The sequence below is a fragment of the Pseudopipra pipra genome, chromosome W, assembly GCF_036250125.1.
Source record: "Pseudopipra pipra isolate bDixPip1 chromosome W, bDixPip1.hap1, whole genome shotgun sequence".
NCBI classification, from domain to species: domain Eukaryota; kingdom Metazoa; phylum Chordata; class Aves; order Passeriformes; family Pipridae; genus Pseudopipra; species Pseudopipra pipra.
The window spans coordinates 58,497,148-58,517,665 of record NC_087580.1 but is presented as its reverse complement, the minus strand read 5'-3'; the positions used below and the strand labels follow the sequence as shown (position 1 = coordinate 58,517,665).

Sequence of the window (20,518 nt, the reverse complement as noted above, 5' to 3'; positions counted from 1 at the left end):
AGATGCTTTTCTCCATGGGCACAGACAGCAGCCGGGACTGACCAGAGAAACGGTGGCAGAGAGCCAGGACTGATAAGGACCTGAACTGAAGGAGCAACAGAAACATGCAGCACCGCAGAGAAGACTCCTGGAAGACAGAGCCAGGAGAAAGAGAGCCAGCAGCTGAGAGACAGAGTTTGGGGTAAGACTGATACCAGATTCCCCAAAACTCCCTTGAGACCCCTCTTGGAGAAGAGGGACATGGACTCCTGTTAAGGAGAAGAGTTTTAGACATGCAGCACCAGAGAGAGAGAGGAGCTGAGAAGCTCAGAGCGTCCCGGGTGCTGGACCGGGACGGCCAGATGGAATGCAGGGGGGAGTGACCTTGGTTCTTCCCCCCCCCTCGCACTGCTGCCACGGTGGCAGCCTGAGAGGCAGTGGCACAAAAGCCCTGCAAGAAGGAGCTGAGTCTCCTGAAGATACCAGACCGTCACGAAGACTTCCCTGTGTCTTCGTGATATGACGTGGTGATACGACCTTGTCTGGGGTTACGAAGCCCACGGAAGACCCCCTCGGTTGAGGCGATGGGGCCGGGGGAGTTTGATACCTCCCTCGTTGAGTGCTGGCAGAAAGCCAGCTATCAGCTGCTGCATGTGGAGAAGACAGACAGACTGCTGCCTCAGAAGATGCTGCTGCATAAAGGCTGGAAGGGATCTGTCCCTCTTTCCCTCCTGGACTTTTATTTGGAGGGGAGAAGAGATCTGATCCATTGTAAATACATATGTCATGGTAGAGATAGTTTGTGATCATGTGTATAATGTGATATGGTATTTATTTGTACAGTCATTGTAATATATTCCCTTTCCCCCACTTTGAGTCTGGTGTGTTTTGTCTGGAAAAGCCCATCTCACATTAGGTTGAGATGTGGGAGGGGGGATGGAACTAGGGAATTGGATTTGGGGACTATCTCAAACCATGACACAGACTAACTACTCCCTTCCTTACCGGCCTTGAAGGCCTCAGGCAACCCAGATAACCAGGTGTTGTTGATGACTCTGTCACAGAATAAGGAAGCTTAACTATGAGAGACTGAAATGGTTAATGGCTTAAACATTGTTAAGATCATCAGAGGACTTTTGTCCACTGTAGCAAACTATGCAAAGAAGCAGCTGCTCATCTTCAACCAGCAAAGCCTGCCCCTCCCCAAATATGCCTACTAACTGGAATTTGGACTGTGAGAATTTGGAACTTCAGATAAGATAAAGGTGGCACCACTGTCCAATTATCCCAGGTGCTGAGGGCGTGCTGGGTGTTGAACAAGATAAGGAAAGAGGCAAATCCTGTGAGGCAGAGTAGTGTTTCTTTGTCCTTACACAAGTGACTCAGCTGTGATAACTCCCCTCCGGGGAAGCATGGGGACATTCATACCTAACCTAAAGGTATTCATCTCTGCTGATGGGCCACAATGGGGTATAATGGACTCAACCAAACTGATGTAATAGGCAGCTGTAACATCTTAGAAGGTATCAAAGAGTCCTGAAATGTCCTGTGATCCAGTATTACATCATCTAGTGTAAAACTCCCTGTCTCAGCGGAGGTACCAGGGCGTTTCCACCTAGCCTAAGCATAATATAAACCCAATGGACTCTGTTTCACAGGCTTTTTCCCCCACCCCCAACCTCGACCATCACTTCGGCAGGACTATGACCATCACTTTGACCAACAAACATCGAAACTACAACAACCAAGCCTCATCGTGAGATCCACAGGTGATGAGATCTTTCTAATCTAATCCTTTCTTTCCTTTTTTCTTTTCCTTATACATTTTCTTGTGTTATTTTTATGCTGTATTACTATAGATAATAACAACCAAAATGGCTACATACCTGTTTCCCTTTGCAACCAAATTGTTCTAAAATAAACCCTATATATATATATATATATATATATAAACACTGGTCATTCAGTGTCGTTTCATTCTAATCTGCTTCAAGGGATCCATTAATAAGAACCTGCGTTACCCTTGCCTTCAGGAGTGGGTTGTAACAGTAATGGAGCAGTTACAAGTCCTAAGTGAGAACTTGGACTAGAACTGCTGATGGACAGTGAGACCTGTGACCTCCCAGTGGCCAGGGATGCCTCTACCATCACCTGCTTCCTCTGAGGATTGAGTGACAAGTATTCTTTTATATGTTTTTTGAATCTAGATTATGATTGTTATGTTGATACAGCAAACCAAGTATTAAGATTTGACCTTATCTGCAGAGGATCCAGGTGATTAGAAACCATAAGCTAAGTGGTGCTATAAAATTCTGTACTATGCTACTTATAAAATTATACTACACTGATTCTGCTTATAGAAATCTTGTGCTATTCTGATTATAAATTATATGCTATGCTAATCATAAAATCCTGTTAAGAAAAATAAATCTTTAATTGTAACTATGACTTAGTGCTGTCATAATCCCTAAAAGAACTATCTGTCCCTTGGTTTTAGGTGACACCATGAGATCTAGATACATTTATTGATGTCTACTGTAGCATATCACTTGCTAGTTATGCTATTAAATCTCTGCAAGAAAAAACCCCATGCTAATCAATACATTAACTTTCAAGTTTGATGGAAGGTATGATATATATTTTGGATAAAATTAAGGTTAAAAACAGATATACCAAAAATGCTAGAGCAGTTTAAACAAAAAGGTAGTTAGAAGACTTTTGCATTAAAATTTCCTGCAAAACTATTTGCTAGTTAAGAGCTCTGACATACTAAGTTCCTGTTTCATTAACATTTTCTAAAGCTCTAAGCACTTAAGCTCATGCAGTCACCTAAAAGTAAAGTTACCTTTTTTGTGGCAGACTAATGCTTCAACACTGGCATGAAGTTTCCTAAATTGCTGATCCAAATTCTCAAATTGCTGTTGTTTTTCTTCAAACCACTGACAAAAGAGGAAAGAGTCTAGGATTGTAATTTAGATTACCAACAGCGTTCCTTGTTTTAAAGAAGCAAATTATCCATTTATTGCTAGGATGGTCAAATGATACATCTAAGAATCCAAGCCAATAAGCAAATTACTATCTTATTTTCTATTTCTATATCTTTAAAATGCAATTTTTGAGCTTTATCAATTTGATTCATTATTCAAGTAAAAAAATGAGCTCTTACTGCATCTGATTCATTCATCTTAATTGTCATTTTGTTGACAGCATCAGCAGCCTTGTTTACCATCCGCAATATTCCTGCTCCACTCAGAGCCTGGGTGTTAACAGCTCTAGGCAGCTGGAAATGAATGACAAATAAGGGCAGACTGGTTAAAAGGCTAGAGGTTTAACTGGGTACAAAAGGCAGAAAAGGATAATCTATTTTCCTTACTCCTGTATGTTACAATATAGTGGAATCCAATTCCTCAGTTTTACTATTTTTACATTCTCAGAGGAAAACTTAACAATACAATTTACTTTTCTTCTATACCTTTACGTTTAAATGGAACAAAACCCCCATTTGCCAGAAGTTATGAACTAGCCAAAGGCCCTAACTAGTCACCTATATACTACAAAGAATAAACTGCCATTACAGAAACAGAAAAGCTTAGATTTATAATTAGATACATAAATTCTGTAAAACACTTCATTATAATGCAAGATTCACACTGTGTACAGATCATAGAAAGTTGATGTCTTTTTGCTTTTAAATATAGGCTAGGTTTCAAAACCTACCTCATGAGTATTGAGAGAACTGTGCATTTTTGAGGTACTTAGAAATCCTCATGAATAATTTAAGAAACTTGCAATTGATATTATCATTTGTTAACATTAGTCTATCAGGCCACTTACCCTTCATATCTGATACTTTGTGTCAACAGCATTGACACTTTATCTATCAGTCAAGGCTTCTGTGACTTATTAGCATAGCTAAGATATTGACATTGCCTAAAAGACAATCCATTATAACAGCAAATCCACTATGCACATTTATAGACTTATGTTTTTGGAGACATAACAGATAATCTGTTCCACAATATATTTCATTTTATGAAAGGTGCCAGATTGATAGCACCGGTGACTGAGGTCCTCTATCCACAAAACATCTAGCGTGACCAGCAGCACTGCATGCCTGCTCACATTATGCCAATAAACCTCTGGCTTGACCCCTAGAGGCAAGAACTGCTTCCAAGCCAGTTTAATTCATGATGTTAATTAACCCTCGGTAGCACTGATTATGGATTTTCACTCTGTGTATGATGAGCTTCACTCAGAACAAGAAAGACCAACTCACTTGGCAGAAGTAATTGAACAGCAGATTTATCAGAGGTAGAGGCAGTAGGCTTTGTATACAATTACCTAAGTAGCCTTTTGTCACTCTGTCCCATGAAGGGTGAAATTCAAATTGATTTCATGTGAATTTAGGAGATTAGGTCTCAATACAAAGAATGCATTAATTACCATATCTGGAAACAAATAAGGAACTTAAAAGACTTTAAATACCTCGGAACTTTCCAAGAATAGCCTTAAATCTGGATCCTGCAACAAGGTAGGGTGCTTTACTGTTCTTTGTAGATACCTATGATTTAAAAAAGTTCAAATATTAGATAACAAAATGGATTTCATGGACCTGATAGCATTGGAAAGTGTCTTTCAGCTAAAGAATGGGTACAATGCAGGCAGCATGTAACTTTTCTTCATTATCTAATGGGGTTTGAACAGTTGCAAAATCACCTCTAAAGACAAGTTGCAGTGGTTTCTAGCCTAGTTTGTTTATATGAAACTTAAGGTGTCATAATTTGCCATAAATCTATGTTGCACAGTATTAAAATAATATACTTGATATTTTTAACACCTCAGTGAAGGCTTCCTGCTCTAACAACCACCAATTTAAATGAACTATTTATTTGTTGGCTAGACAGCCTTCGACCTATATTGGTTCTACGGGACTCATCCACCCAGAAGTTAAATTAGTGCAACTCCTTCTTTTTGCAATTTTTTGCATTTCTGCTTGGATCTAAAAACTACTGATTGTACAAATATGAGTTGAAGAGGGAAATTTCTAGTTCTCATTCACTAAAAACTGCTGCAAGTTTGTCATAACTGATTTTAATATTATGTATTAACAGAAAGTGTCTGACATTTACAAGAATGCTTTACAGAAACTTAATAACTCAAAATATCATGGGAGCATGAGAAAGTATTCAATACTGACAATTAAGATGAACATCATTAACAGTATTTGTACTTTTTGCAGAGCTTTAGTTTTGCTCAAGCCTCAGCTGTAAAGTACCAGAACTGCCCCACTACAGTCACAAATTGCTTGTAAACTGTCCTAGAGAGTTATATAGACTGGGACTTAACTGAAAGTTTGAGTATATTGATATTGTAAACACAATGTATTTTCTCTATCCTCCATTAGATATGACCACCAGAGGCTTATTTTTCTTCCCAGAGAAGCTATGAGTTGCTGTGAAACTATTTAATACATTAGATTGCTCAACTTTTCCTTGCTTGTTCTGACAGTCAATAGCAAGTACAAGTTAAAGTTGACACAGCAAAAGAGCTTTTTCTTTTGAACTTTGCTACTAGAGAATAGCACTTACTGCAAGGGTGATAATTAACATTTTCACTGGAGACAACTACAGGTGTATGCTTGAAGACACCTGTCAGACTTGTAGCACTTAAGTTCACTATTCTAAGGCATAAACTTCAATGAATTAAAAAAAAGGGCACATTGCTTTTCTGTCCACTTTCCCCATAGCTCTGGGCAATCTAGAAAAAGCAATCTAGAGCAGATTTCTTTGATCTTTCTGGGACACATTAATCTGTTTTCCTCAGCTTTAGGAAACAGCAACATAACCATTGCCTCTAAATACCTTTTGCACACCTCAGTAGGTAGGTAACGTTTTGGTTCTGAATGGAAAAGCTAGCTAAAATTGGCTCAGGAGCATGATGAAAAAGTTGCTCATTGCCAGATAAGACTTTCATGGTCTTTCTGAAAAAAGAAACAGAATGTACCATGAAGTCTTCCCAAGACTGTCAAAAGTACTGAGGAGTCTCTTCCCCAGTATGGGAAGAGTGCTTAACACTTATATTAACACTGGTATATTACTTTTACTGCTTAAACAAATAAACGAAAAAGCAATACTTAAAGCATGCACACAAATTTGTGAATTAAATTTTGCCTAACCTGAGTTCTGTTATTCAGCTGACCAACCAAGGAGGAAACAAGTCATATCTATCACAAACAGAGACCTAAATTTGTCTGGAAGTGGTCATTCACTTGTCTTAAGCCTAATTACTCCAATCCCATATTTTATTCCAAGTCTTCATATCTTATAACACCACTCTTTCAGCAACAGGATTGTTGTATAGCCTGGATGTGTTTCATAGTTCTGCTCCAAGTGATAGAACTATTTCAGTAACTTCAGGGTGTGTATTGAGTTTCTGTGGCAAGGTTTTGGTAGTGGGGGGGCTACATGGGTGGCTTCCTTGAGTAGCTGCTAGAAGTTTCCCCTTTGTCCAACAGAGCCAAGATGGACCCACTGCTGGCCAAGGTTGAGACAATCAGTAATGGTAGTAACACCTCTGTGATAACATATTTAAGAAGAGGAAAGAAGTTATTGCACAGAAGAAAACTGTAGCCAGAGTGAGAATATTTGAGAGAAACAACTATCCAGCCACTAAGGTCAGTGAAGACAGAGGGGGAGGAGGTACTCCAGGCACTGGAGCAGAGATTCTCCTGCAGCCCGTGGAGAAGACCATGCTGAGTCAGGCTATCCCCCTGTAGCCCATGGAGGTTAATGGTGGAGCAGATGTTCACCTGCAGCCTGTGGAGGACTCCATGCCAGAGCAGATGGAAGCCTGAGGTAGGCTGTGACCCCATAGGAAGCCCGTGATAGAGCAGGCTCCTGGCAGGGACCTGTGGAGAGAGGAGCCCACACTAGAGCAGGTTTTCTGGCAGGACTTGTGACCCTGTGGGGGACCCATGCTGGAGCAGGCTGTGCCTGAAGGACTGCATCCTGTGGAAGGCACTCACACTGGAACAGATAATGAATAACTGTAGCCCGTGGGATGGACTCACATTGGAGAAGTTCATGGAGGACTGTCTGCCGTGGCAGGGAGCCCATGCTGGAGCATGGGAAGGAGACCTCTCCCTGAGGAGGAAGCAGCAGCAGAAACACATGATGAACTGACTGTAACCTCCATTCTGCACCCCTGGAAGGAGGAGGTGGAGAATCGGGAATAAAGTTAAGCCCAAGAAGGAGGGAGGTGTGGGGGAAGACGTTTTTAAGATTTGTTTTACCTCTCATTATCCTCCTCTGTGGAACCAAGTTGAGCCAGCTGCACCTGCGTTCAATTAATTAGAACCAAAAAGGAGTGCCGAGGTTTTGACAAAGAGAGTGCTGTGTTCTCAAAGCGGAAAACCACTTAATGGTCTGCATGGTTTGCCGTGGCTGAAAACAGCCACAGAATGATAGTGTGATTGTGTGAAGTCAAAACATCAGTTTAGCAAGAATCCTGGGAATTCTGGTTAACTGAATGACAACACCAGCTGCTGTTTATCAAATAACACTAATAAAAGGGAAACACAGAAAGAGATCGGCGGAGAATCCCGAAAATTGAATCGTATGCATGCAGTCACATTCCTTCATGGCTGATAGTAATAAATTCAATTAATTTCCTCTAGTCAAGCCTGTTTTGCCCATGATGGTAATTGGTGAGTGATCTTTCCCTGTCCTTATCTTGACCCACAAACCCTGTACCGTTGAGGAGGGAAGTGATAGAGAGACTTTGGTGGACACCTGGCATCCAGTCAAGGTCAAACCACCACAGAGTGCAATTTTAAGTAGCGAACATTAAGATGTATATCAAGCTTTAGTGACAGACAGCTGTAAGATAGGACAACCTATCAGTATTTTGAGGGTCAATATCAGATCAGATGCTCTTCTATTGTTTAAGTATGGTAGCAGCGAGATTCTGAAGAGATATTTTTCCAATTAAGATTGATTCTGGAACTCCAAAAGCTCAAGAGCTTCATCTATTATCCGTTAGATATGCTCTTTGACATACAATCCAAAACCTCTGATTTCTATTAATTTTCTACTTTGCCCGAAACTGTGTATTCTTTTCATATGATGTAATAATAACATAGAATCACATCACAGCAATAAGCATATTATAAAATCATAACACAATTGTCTGTATACTTGACTCAGCTGTATGTAACTGTAAGTTATAGAAGTTTTACTAGTTCCTTTCAAAAGCCTTTACCGGCCATGTTAACAGGAAGGGATGATGCAGCACATCAGTGACAGAACACTTTGTGATGGGTGCACTTCTCCTGTTTGAACTAACTGAACTTTGGTCCAGGCAGATGCTCAATGAGTAGGCCTAACCAAAGCTAATCCTATTGTGCAAGGCTATCAGTGAGACCACAGCACCAAAACCACAAAATCGGTTTGGCTGCAGACTGGGCTGATAAGTGCCTGACACTGCATGAACACAGGAGAAAAATCTGACTATGAGTCAACCACTTGATGCTACCAATATGTGCAACCATCAGGGTCTGTTGAGCTCTCCCTCCATAGCAGTTGGTTGCATGGCAGTGATCTCCCCTTGAGTAGGGATGCCTCTCAAGGTTACCCCTTGAGGCTGAGAGATCCCTTACCTGACACCAGGCATTGATGGGTTGCTAAGTGACCTTTTTTGCATGCACATAATATTTTGACACGTATAGTAAGATTATGCATTGATCTTTGTATCCCATACTAACTTTAAGTGTAGAAGATCATAGAGTATTGACTGTTAATCCATCTGTACTCATTAAATTAAAATTATATTAAATTTTAAATTAAATTAGATTTTAAATTTAACATTAGAATAAAAATCCAGACTGATGGAAGAGGGAGTGATACCTAACGTGTCATGGTTTTGTTCTGCCCTTGCATAAGACCCACAGCCTTTGCAATCAAAACTCTCAATATCCTTTATTTACATATAAAGTGGATGCTCCCCTATCATTTATGACAGCAGTAACAGGATATTTGACTACAATCTCACCTCCACTTCTCCCAACATTATAAATTTGGCATTTGAAATCCTCCATGGCAGAGGATAAGAATATCACCCCACTTTGCAGACAAGTTGATGGGCTTGCTTCTCTCTCCTCCCCAAAGCAGGGACACCTCTTTGGTAAGATTTGCACTTCTGACTACATCAGATGATACCCAAGTTGATGTACGGTTTCCAAACAGATAAACTACATATCAAGAAAGCGCATTGTATACGCTTAATATACCTCAGTAACTGCAGATGTAGACAAAGAATAGAAAAAAGGATCTTAAGATTATCATCATCATGGCTAGGCTTCGCGAACAAAGATTTGGGAAGGGCTCTACCCATGTTTGTTACAAGCGCGCTGGTGGCTAAAAAGGCCAATACGGGATAGGAACGTCCGGTTGCAAAAGGCACAACAGAAAGACTCCTTAGGTGGTATATTCTGCAGGGCACTAATCTTTCTGCGTTGTTTTTTCTCCTCAAGAGAGATCCTGCGTGCTTTCTCAAAAGCAGCAGCAGCATTATAGATAGTGTGTCTCCAGACCTCCCAATTGGAGGCCAGATTAGACCAGTTATGTTGATCAATATGGCCGAGATGTTGTTTCAGGGAGTCCTTGTATCTTCTCTTCGGGGCTCCTCTCATGCAGCAGCCAGTGGCAAGTTCACCATAAAGCAAGATCTTAGGGAGGCGGTGGTCCTTCATCCTTGAGACATGCCCTGCCCAGGGCAGCTGTGTTCTCAGCAACATGACCTCAATACTTGTGACTGCTGCTTGTTCTGGAACAGACGTGTTAGTCACATAATCTCAGTGGATGTTTAGGATTGTACGGAGACAGCGTTGATGGAAGAGTTCTAAGAGTTGCAGGTGGTGGCGGTAGATGACCCATGATTCAGATCCATATAAGAGAGTAGTCAGCACTATGGCTCTGTAAACACTGATCTTTGTACTTTTCTTCAAGTGTTTATTTCGCCAAACTCTTTTTGAAATCAGTCACAATGGAATGCTGAACTAATAGACCGCAAGGATGCTTGGCAGAATGCCCAAGATAGGGCCAGAAGGAGGAACAAATAGGGCCAACTCATCAATCTAAAGTGCTAACTGGGTAAAAGGTAATTTCAGCAGGGGGAAATTGTGATCACCAACTCGTGGCATACTGACTCAAGAAACCCATCGACTCAAAAGAAGACTGAGCATGCGGACTAATTAGCATGAGAAGTGAAAGAACTATTTAAGCAATAAAAGACAGAATATTAATTAATGAGAGAACTGTGTAACTTTTAGCCAAAGAATGTAGATGCCTTGTTTGCTAAAATGTATAAATAGTATAAAGTTTTGATGATTGAGGAGCCAGCCTTTTGTGGGTTACCACCTAGCTCTCTACTTTGTGCAAACTAGAATAAAGAAATAGAAATACCTCGCCTCGGTGTGTGAGTTGGCGTTGCATACCGGGTAACAAGTCTACGTTTGAGACAATAAATTTAGGCGTGATTGATGGTAAAGTTAAGTTTAATGAATTACCAATTGGTCGTCCTCTTTTTAAAAAAATATATTTAGTGCTAATGCAGAAAGTGTATTTATCAATAGCAATTCTGAATTTATATTTCTTTTGCTTCAATAAACCTTTGCATTCTTACTGAATGCAACCATACTTATAGTGTTGAATTGGTTATAATTAGAAATTAAGCCTAGCTGCACCCAGCCCCTCTGATCTCTTGCTGGAAAACAAGAGGGTTTCTTTTCTGCCAAATTCCTATACTCTTAACACAACAGAAAAATTGGCATCACAGACAGAATTGTCCCAAAATGCATTCTTTCACCCAGTGTACAAGAGTCCGATCCACACACAGAGTCAAGGTATTTGATTTATTTACAGTTCTGTGCAGAAAGGGGTGCTAGGCAGTAAATCCACAAAGCTAGAACACTGAGGCACACAAAAGCAGGCCTACTTATACAGTTACAATCTTAGACTTGGCATATCTTACTTAGTTACTACTTGGCTAAATTACTATTGACTCATCCTTTCTTATCTTTGATTTAAAGGCATAGTGTCCCAAGAAATCATGACACATGCTTGGTGAGTAGGGGTCTTTCTGTGGGTAGGGGGTGCCTGAGCTAGGGGTGTCATAATGAGCAAAATTCATCACTTAGGCAGGTTCTTACGATAGAACCAATCAAAAATGGTGGTTTGTTGGCTCATCATATGACATCCTGTATGGAGGAACCCAGCTGGTCCAGGAGTTCCCTGAGTGAAATGGACATAACACAGATACCTGTGTATCCCTGAGACAGCTAGGGAAGGAAGTGAGAAGAAGGAAGACAGAACTGCAAAGCCGGATATCCTGAACTTTTGCTAAATCATCATGAGCCTGCAAGAGCTAAGTCACTGTGAGTTTGCAAAAGCTGAATCATCATGAGTTTGCTACAAGGCAGCCAGTCCTGATATATATTTATGTAAAAGCACCAATTGTAATGTAACATGTATGTTACACCAGGGGTATAAATGTCATTGATCTGTTGCAATAAGTCGTATTTTTTGGAAGAAGACTGTGTCATGTTTTTGGCCATCCCAACAGTGACATCTGGTGACCAGCGATCCGAGAAGAGCTGAGAAGAATACAACCAAGAACTGTGAAATAGCAGCTGAAGACAGCGGAGATTTGCCATAGGGATGGAGCCCTGGTGAAGCAAAGAGAGCAGCGGTGTAGTTGCTTGGCTGGTCATGTTGAGACACCTGGGAAAGGTGAGCCATCAGGGGACATGGGAACCTCTCTGAGTAGAGAGGACAGTGCTGTTGTTAATATGTGGAAGCTAGTATTGCAAAAACGAGGAGTTAAACTAGATGAACTGCTCCTGTATAAGATGTTAAAATGGAGCAAGGACCAAGGCTTCCAGTCAGCAACTGAAGTTGCGTTTAGTCTGTCTGTGGAAGAAGTTGGGGGATTTATTTTTTGAAGGCACAACAAAAGGGGAAAAGAGGGCTGCAGAGTTACTAACTACCTGGCATTTGCTCTATGAGACTTTAAAAGATTCCAAACAGCAACAAGAGCAGAGAGAGGTTGCAGCTGCAGCAGCTGCTTTGCCGTCTACTCCTCCTGTTTCATGCCCCACCCCGTGTCCTTCAGGTTTAACAACTGTTGATAATAAATCCTCAGATAACTCAGAGCAGGATAGCATGTACCAGCCAAGGGCCCCAGCAGTAAAAACTCGGACTTATAAGTTGCCTCATGAATTAATTCAAGAATCCGTTACCTCAGCTCCTGATGAGCAAAATAGTAAAGAAAACAATCAGTCTGTTGCTGCCTCATACCCTCCCTTACCCCCAGACACTGACAGTGAGTCAGATAATGAAAATCGTAGCAGCGAGAGGGAAAGTGACTGTAATAAGGTCTCTAATTTGCCAAATACAAACCCTAACGTTAATGCTCGATCTGGTTCCACTCGGGGCGGTGCTCGGTGCAAACCTCCACAGCAGTGGCATCTGCCGCCATCAGAGGTTACTGTAAGACCACGTAATCCCTTAGAATTTTGGCAACAAATGAGAAAACAAGCTATGCAGGAAGGAAATTGAGAGTTGACAGAAATTATAGATACTCCTTTAACTGTAACTCCCTCAGAGGATGCCTCCTTAATTGCATTCCCCGTTGTATGAGGAGACCCAGCAACAGGGCGTCCTGATGAACATCGAGCATTTTCGTGAAAGATTATTCAAGAATTACAGAGAACAGCTGCTCAATATGGGGCTATATTTCCTCCTGTTCAATTTTCTTTTTTTCAATCTACATGGCAGAAATTGGCTGCTGCTCAAGGCATCAAAAACTTACAATATCCCCAAACTGATCTTTGATATGGCAATGGAGCTGATGTCCTTACAGGGTCTGGGCCGTTTGCTAACCCTCAGTTTCAGGCTCGGTGGAGTCCATTAATTTTAGAACAAGTTAAACAAGTAGGGATGGGAGCAATTATGCAGACTGCTGAAATAGCGGTCCCAAAACCCAAATATACAGCGGTGAAACAGCTTAAAAGAACCATTTTTACAGTTTGCAGAAAGACTTCTTCAATCTCTAGACTCCCAGGTATGTGACACTAACTTAAGAGATACACTTGTCAAACAATTAGCAAGAGATAACGCTAACGCTGATTGTCAGAAGATCATTGACCAAATGCCCAGAGATCCATCTTTGGATGACATGATACAAGCCTGTGCTAAGGTCGGTTCTGTAGATCACAAAATGTCTTCTTTTGCCACAGCAATGGCAGCAATGTCTGTAAAAGAATTTAAATGCTTCACCTGTGGAAACAAGGGGCATAGAAAGAGTGAATGTCCCAACAAACAAAAAGGCAGTGGAAAACCTGCACAGGTTACTACTACTTGTAACAGATGTGGGAAGGTGGGTCATTTTGCAAAGCAATGTCGCTCTAAATTTCATGTTAGTGGAAACCTACTACAACAGGGAAACTGCAAGAAGAGCACGGGGCGGCGCGCTCAGACACAAATACCTGCCTCCTCACGACTGGCACCTCAGGGGTATCATCCAAAAGCCTTTGTGAACAATTATCAGGACAGACAAAAGGAGCCACAAGGATGGATGTATCCACCTCCGACACAATAGTGATTCCTGATTTATGGGTTCATAAGGTTCCCTTAAATGCCAAGGGGTCAATTAGAAGGGGCTTAAGTGCTTTGTTAATCAGTAGGTCTAGTGCAACTTTACAAGGAATTATGGTGCATGTTGGTGTTATTGATGCTGATTATATGGGACAGATTTGTGCCATGGTTTCCACTCCTACACCTCCACTGTTGATTGAGAAAGGTACTCGCATTGCTCAACTTGTACCATTTGTGAGCTGTGTTCCCAGGACGGAGGACATCTGTTGCGGCACTGGAGGATTTGGCTCCACTGGTCAACCCCAAGTATTCTGGACACAGACACTAACTGACAGCCAACTACAAATGACATGCATGGTTGACATGACACGCTCAGCGCCTGCCTCAATTAAGGTATCTGGTCTACTTGACACGGGAGCAGATGTTACTGTTATATCACGGCATCACTGGCCTAATGGATGTCCCCTTTCCTTTGCAGATGAAGGCATAATGGGCCTTGGGGGAGTTTCTTTGGAACAAATTGCAGCTACTCCAGTTCTTATAACCAATCGAGAAGGGCAGAAAGCAACCGTGCGTCCTTATGTTACTGCAGCTCCACTGAATTTATGGGGATGGGGTTGTTTGGCACAATGGGGAGTCCGCATCACAACGGATTTTCACTAAGGGCCACTGTCATGCAGGGTGTGACCTAACCTACCCTCAAACTTAAATGGTTGACAACTAAACCTGTTTGGGTCACCCAGTGGCCCCTTAGTGTGGAAAAGTTAAATGCCCTGCATACTTTGGTTGCTGAACAGTTGAATGCTGGACACATTGAGCCTTCACACAGTCCCTGGAATACTCTCATGCTTGTCATTAAGAAAAAAATCAGGAAAGTGGCGGTTGTTGCATGATTTACAACAAATTAATGATGTTATGGCTACTATGGGGGCCCTACAACCACGTCTCCCCTCTCCCACTATGATTCCAACTGGATGGGCCATAGTGGTTTTAGATCTGAAAGACTGTTTTTTTACTATTCCTTTACACACAGATGATGTAGAAAAATTTGCATTTACAGTGCCTTCTATAAATCATGCAGAACCATCAAAGCATTATCAATGGAAGGTGTTACCCCGGGGCATGAAAAATTCACCTACAATTTGTTAATGGTTTGTAGCTCAAGCCTTGAGTCCAGTCAGAGAACAATTTCCTGATAGCTATTGTTATCATTACATGAATGACATTCTCTTAGCTGTGGCTTCAGAAAACCAATTGTCTGCATTGGAACAATCTATTCGTGCTACTCTACAGTGCTTTGGCTTAGTCGTTGCCCCTGAAAAGGTACAACGACAGCAACCCTGGAAATATCTGGGAGTGAAAGTGTTTGATCACACTGTAAGCCCTCAGCCAGTGCAACTTCAGACACAGGTTTCAACCCTGAATGATGCTCAAAAATTGGCAGGAGTTATTAATTGGCTACGTCCTTATTTAGGACTAATTGTTGCTCAACTTAACCCTCTTTTTGAGTTGTTAAGAGGAGACAATAATATTAATGCACCCCAAACTCTTTCCAAGGCAGCACTACAAACCATTACAGAAGTGGAGCAAGCCATCCACTCAAAATCCATTTGGCGACTGGATTTAACTTGTCCACTGCAAGTTTTTGTATTTACATCAGAACTGATACCTTTTGTTGCATTAGTTCAATGGAATGTATATTGGACTGACCCTTTGCATGTGTTGGAGTGGGTCTTCCTGTCAATCAAAGTGAAAAAGACTGCACCTGGACTTTTTGAATTGCTTGCACAACTAATTGTAAAATGTAGAATTCGCACAGTAGAATTGTTAGGGCGAGACCCAGAATGGTTTGTCATACCTCTCCAAATAGAATATTTTGAATGGTGTTTAGCCATTACAGGCTGCCTTAGAGAATTATCATGGAAACATTTCTTATCATTTGCCTGCTCATCCTTTGTGCAAGCTGTCAATTCAAATTTCGCTAGGTCAAAAAATGCTTGCGCAACGGACACCTGTTGATGGGCCAACTGTTTTTACTGATGGCTCAGGAAAAACACATAAAGCAGCCATAGTCTGGCACGATGGACAATCCTGGTACAATGACACTGTGATTCAAGAAGGCTCACCTCAAGTGGTAGAACTTCATGCAGTAACCATGGTATTTCAATGCTTTTGTGGACCTGTTAATATTATTACAGACTCCCTGTATGTTGCCGGTTTATTACAACGTTTGGATAAAGCTGTTATTCAGGAAGCTAGTCAACACCTGTTGTATAGAGTCTTATGCATGTTGTGGCTATTAATACAGAAAAGAGCTCACCCTTAATATGTTTTACATATTAAGAGCCACACCTCTTTGCCTGGGTTTCTTGTCAAAGGTAATGCTATCGCAGACCAAGTGGTGTCTGCAGTGGCTTTAGGCCTGGTTCCTGACATACATTCGCAAGCTATCGCTTCGCATCAATTTTTTCATCAAAGTGCCCGAGCATTACAACAGCGGTTTCAACTGCAGCCCACTGCTGCTCGTTCCATTGTTGCGGTCTGTCTTGATTGTCAAGGCCAACCAATGCTTATTATGGCACTAATCCCAGAGGACTGCAGGTGTTACAAATTTGGCAGACCGATGTCACTCAGAATTTGGTCGCTTGAAATACGTACATATGTCTATTGATACTTTTTCCTCTGTTTCAGTAGCTACTGCCCATACCGGTGAGACTGCTTGCGATGCTATTTGTCATTGGCAGCGGGCATTCTCTATGTGTGGCATTCTGCACCAAATCAAGATGGACAATGGTCCTGCATTCATCTCATCCCATGTAAAATCCTTTCTTCAAATGTGGGGGATTTCTCATGTCACCAGTATTCCCCATGCCCCCCAGGGTCAGGGTATCATGTAACGGGCTCACGGTACACTCAAACGCCAATTACAAAAACAAAAAGGGGGAATGATGGGGGAGACTCCCAAAGCTCGATTAAACAAAGCTACGTATGTACTCAATTTCATTAACATTGCAGAGGACCAGCAGGACCCACCTATGGTCCAGCACTTTGGGTCTTTGCGTAAACTTACACCTGTTTCCCCTGGGGTGAAGGTCAGGATAAGAGATTTACAGACAGGGCAGTGGTCTCCTCCCTGTGACTTATTAACCTGGGGAAGAGGATATGCTTGTGTTTCCACAGATGGTGGCCCTCGATGGGTTCCTGCTCATTGTGTTCGGCCTGCATTGGGTGATGCACATATGTGATGCATGGATGATCCAACAACTGAAGCAGAATGTATGGGTAACCCTGGCTAAGACAATGAATCAAGACACCTTTTGCCTTTTTGTTGCCACCCCTGAAAATCCATTCTCTACCTGTTTGGTTCGGTTGCCCCTTGACAATTGGTCATGACCTATGTCTGTGCCTTGAGGACTGTGTAACAGTACACAATCCTGTGTTGATTCATGGGATTTAGTGTATGCATATTTACCTCAAGTAACACAGGAACCTCAAGAGCTAAAATTATTAGGATCAGTTGTAATGGATACTTGTGTAGTGTTTAATTATACTTATAATACCTCTCCAAGAAGTCAGAATGTAAATGCCACTCTACTTATGTATAGAAATGCTACGACCTGGTGTAAATACACTTCTTCACATATATCACACTCTTTTTCTGTTCCAGTTGCTTTGCTGGCAGGGACTTTTCTAATTTGTGGAGATAGAGCATGGGGGGGGAATCCCCTCAAAGCTTAATGGTGGTCCGTGTAGCCTTGGGAGGTTTACATTATTAACACCCAACATTACTGTGATTCACAAAAGACAACGACCTAAAAGATCCATCCACAATTTTGCAAGGGATTGCGAAGAAACGGTCACCTTTTGGGGACCTAGGGAAATTATAGCTGCCTCAGCATTGGAACCTGGGGTCGCTACCACAGCAACCTTGAAAAAGCTGACGAATTTGGGATGTTGGTTAAGTAAGCAAACCAATGCTACATCAGTTGCGTTAAGTGGTTTGTTGACTGATGTTGATAGTGTCAGGCATGCTACTCTGCAAAATAGAGCTGCCATAGATTTTTTATTGTTAGCTCAAGGACACAGATGTGAAGATTTTGACAGGATGTGTTGTATGAACTTATCAGATCATTCACGGTCAATACATAGAAGTATCCAACAACTAGAAGATGGAGTAAAGCAATTGCGAGTTGATAAAGAGTGGGATTGGCTGGATAACTTGTTTTAAGGATGGGGACTGTCAGTATGGTTACTGTCTCTGGTAAAAACTGGGTTGTTGGTTTTGTTTGTTATTGTAGTTGTGCTATTAATGTTGCCATATCTTGTATGCAGGGCCCTGCATCGGATGGTAAAGGCAATTTTTGTGGCACAAGTACAAAAAGGGGGAATTATGGAGGAACCCGGCTGGTCCAGGAGTTCCCTGAGTGAAATGGACATAACACAGATACCTGTGTATCCCTGAGACAACTAGGGAAGGAAGTGAGAAGAAGGAAGACAGAACTGCAAAGCCGGATATCCTGAACTTTTGCTAAATCATCATGAGCCTGCAAGAGCTAAGTCACTGTGAGTTTGAAAAAGCTGAATCATCATGAGTTTGCTACAAGGCAACCAATCCTGATATATATTTATGTAAAAGCACCAATTGTAATGTAACATGTAACATGTATGTTACACCAGGGGTATAAATGTCGTTGATCTGTTGCAATAAAAGTCGTATTTTTTGGAAGAAGACTGTGTCGTGTTTTTGGTCATCCCAACAGCGACAATCCTGGATAAGAAGGGTGCTATCTTTTTTGATTTTCCCTCTTCAAGGACTTAGGCCATCAATTTTCTGTTTTCTACATTCCTGTGGTTATTGCTTCCATTGCTTAACCACTTTGTTCTTTACCTTGTTATTTGGAACTTTGCTCCTTTTATTCATCAGGATTGCAGCAAATATATGTGTACCATCCCAAGCAGGAATAGAATGGGCCCAAACATTTTGGAAAGATGAGGATAACGTGGTAGAGTAGATAGAACAATGTAGGAATTGGCAAAAAATTAAAAGTGGTAACGGTAATGGAATAGTTTGCACAATATTTGGGGCTTGTTTACCTTGAGCACAGAAGGAAATCAAAGAGTATCCTCCCCCCAAAAAATTTGCAAATGTAGAATATACTGTTTTGAAGTCAGAAAATGAAGTGTTGAAAGCATCAGTGATCTTCAAAAAGGGGGTCAGGGAGGAATTGGAGACTTGCATAGACACCCTCATGACAGAGAATGGAAGCTTAAAAATCCAATCAATGATGGCAGAAAAATGAGAAAAGTACTTATAGGAAAAGATAGATTTTTTTACTGAGTCAATTACTGTCCTTGAGTATGACTCAACAAATTCGCAAATTGCCTCATTGCGAAGATCTCAAAACTTGGGACGGAGGTATTTGCTATAACAGTGTCTTAGGTTTGCTTGCAGGAAGATGTAGCCTAAAACTGTGTGGGCATGGCTAGGGGTAGGTTGCTATTCTTTACCACCCATGTCATCACTGGGGGGCGTGGCTTCAGGGGGGAGGAAAACTGTGAGTACACACCAGAAGTGCGCCATTTTGTTCCATCTCTTTCTTGGGGAAGTTGCTGGGACCAGCCCTGCTGACTCTGTCCTTCTCCTGATGCCGCCCATCCCTTCCTGTCCCTCGGGAAGAACTCAACTCCAAGTGGCAAACATAGCTGAGCCCAGCGGAGCATATGTGTACTGTGGCACCAGTGAGGAAAGCAGCCGTAGGGAATGGAGTGGCTCAGGTTAGCCCAAGCCCAGCTGAGTCCAACCAGAGATGAGAAGAGCTGAGCCAAGCCAAATACTACCAACCACATCCGAGTCCAGTTGTCTGGAAAAGCAGGTGACGTAATGCAGAGGATTCTGGCTTTTGGGGGGTTTGTCCATCATTGTTTTCCCATTGTCTTGGGTTCTGGGGCAGGCAGTGCCATCTGGGGAGACCGCCCGCCATCTTGTCTTTGTCTCGGTGGCCATGTGGAACTGACTTGAGGTGGTGAACACCTTTTCTGTGTAAAGCACCTTCTCTTCTGTATACTTTTATTATTAATATTGTTGCTGTTACTGTGCATTTCTTATTCCATTGCTGTTTGTTTTCAGACCCGTAGTCTCTGCCTTTGGCGCTCTCCACCAGGTGGGGGGAAGGGGGGAGCAGCTTATTTGGAGTTTAATTCTGAGTTGTTTTTTTAAACCACCACAGACAGCAATGAAGATGACATGGAGAACCTTGACCCCTCTCCTGAACCTGTCCCTCTACGACCATTAATTAAATAAGAGACTGCAAATGAGGGAGATGACAATGCCCATAGACAGTGCATACAATTCCCTGGTCTCCTGCAGAACTGGATACATTGCAGGAGAAGTACTTCAGGCCCCCCAGACAAATCCGAGGCAGAATATGTTTGACAAGTGTCCCTTACAGGAGGAGATCAAATACTGATAAGCGAAGAAGTGAGAGGCTGCTGGGGCCCCCATGTATTTTTATCTACCACCCCAGTGTGTTGCAGTTCGAGGGGTTTCTGGGCAGTCACTGTCAGCTGCTCTGTGAAGGTTTTCAGGGCTGGAATCACCCCCCCGCCGCCTGTCCCTCGTGGCAGGGACAGGCGGCGGAGGTACTTAAACCAGGAGACAGAGACCACGTAGCATGCAGGGAATCCAGCAGTGAAGAAGAGCCTTTATTCAAATTTCCCACAACTTATAAGGGCTGCTGGGCCAAGGAGGGGATTGGCCATTTGGCTAGCCAATGCAAGGAGACAATATAATAACTATGGCAACACAGAAACCAATGGTAGACAAGTGAGTTAACAACTTCCAAACCCCGGCACCAGTGGATCATGATTATTCACTGATTGTACAAGTA

At 42.1% G+C, this 20,518-nt stretch overlaps 1 protein-coding gene and 2 long non-coding RNA genes across 6 annotated transcripts in view; 1 reads left to right on the top strand and 2 right to left on the bottom strand.

The window, feature by feature from the left end:
• The window catches only part of LOC135405143 (uncharacterized), a 547,777-nt gene that overhangs the window by 336,652 nt on the left and 190,607 nt on the right, over nucleotides 1-20,518 (bottom strand). The window lies entirely within an intron of this gene.
• Nucleotides 1-20,518, bottom strand: part of LOC135405138 (sorting nexin-2-like) — a 187,860-nt gene that overhangs the window by 41,467 nt on the left and 125,875 nt on the right. For all 4 annotated transcript variants that reach the window (XM_064639851.1, XM_064639849.1, XM_064639847.1 and 1 more), the window contains 3 exons: nucleotides 4,465-4,540; nucleotides 3,146-3,259; nucleotides 2,825-2,918 (listed from right to left, as the gene is read on the bottom strand). In XM_064639851.1, the coding sequence (XP_064495921.1) occupies nucleotides 2,825-2,918; nucleotides 3,146-3,259; nucleotides 4,465-4,540 (284 nt within the window). The remainder of the gene's footprint in view (nucleotides 1-2,824; nucleotides 2,919-3,145; nucleotides 3,260-4,464; nucleotides 4,541-20,518) is intronic.
• On the top strand, nucleotides 1,254-15,704 carry LOC135405145 (uncharacterized). Its single transcript, XR_010425756.1, has 4 exons — nucleotides 1,254-1,748; nucleotides 11,599-11,765; nucleotides 13,883-14,024; nucleotides 14,110-15,704. It is a non-coding gene; the product is annotated as an uncharacterized LOC135405145 (long non-coding RNA).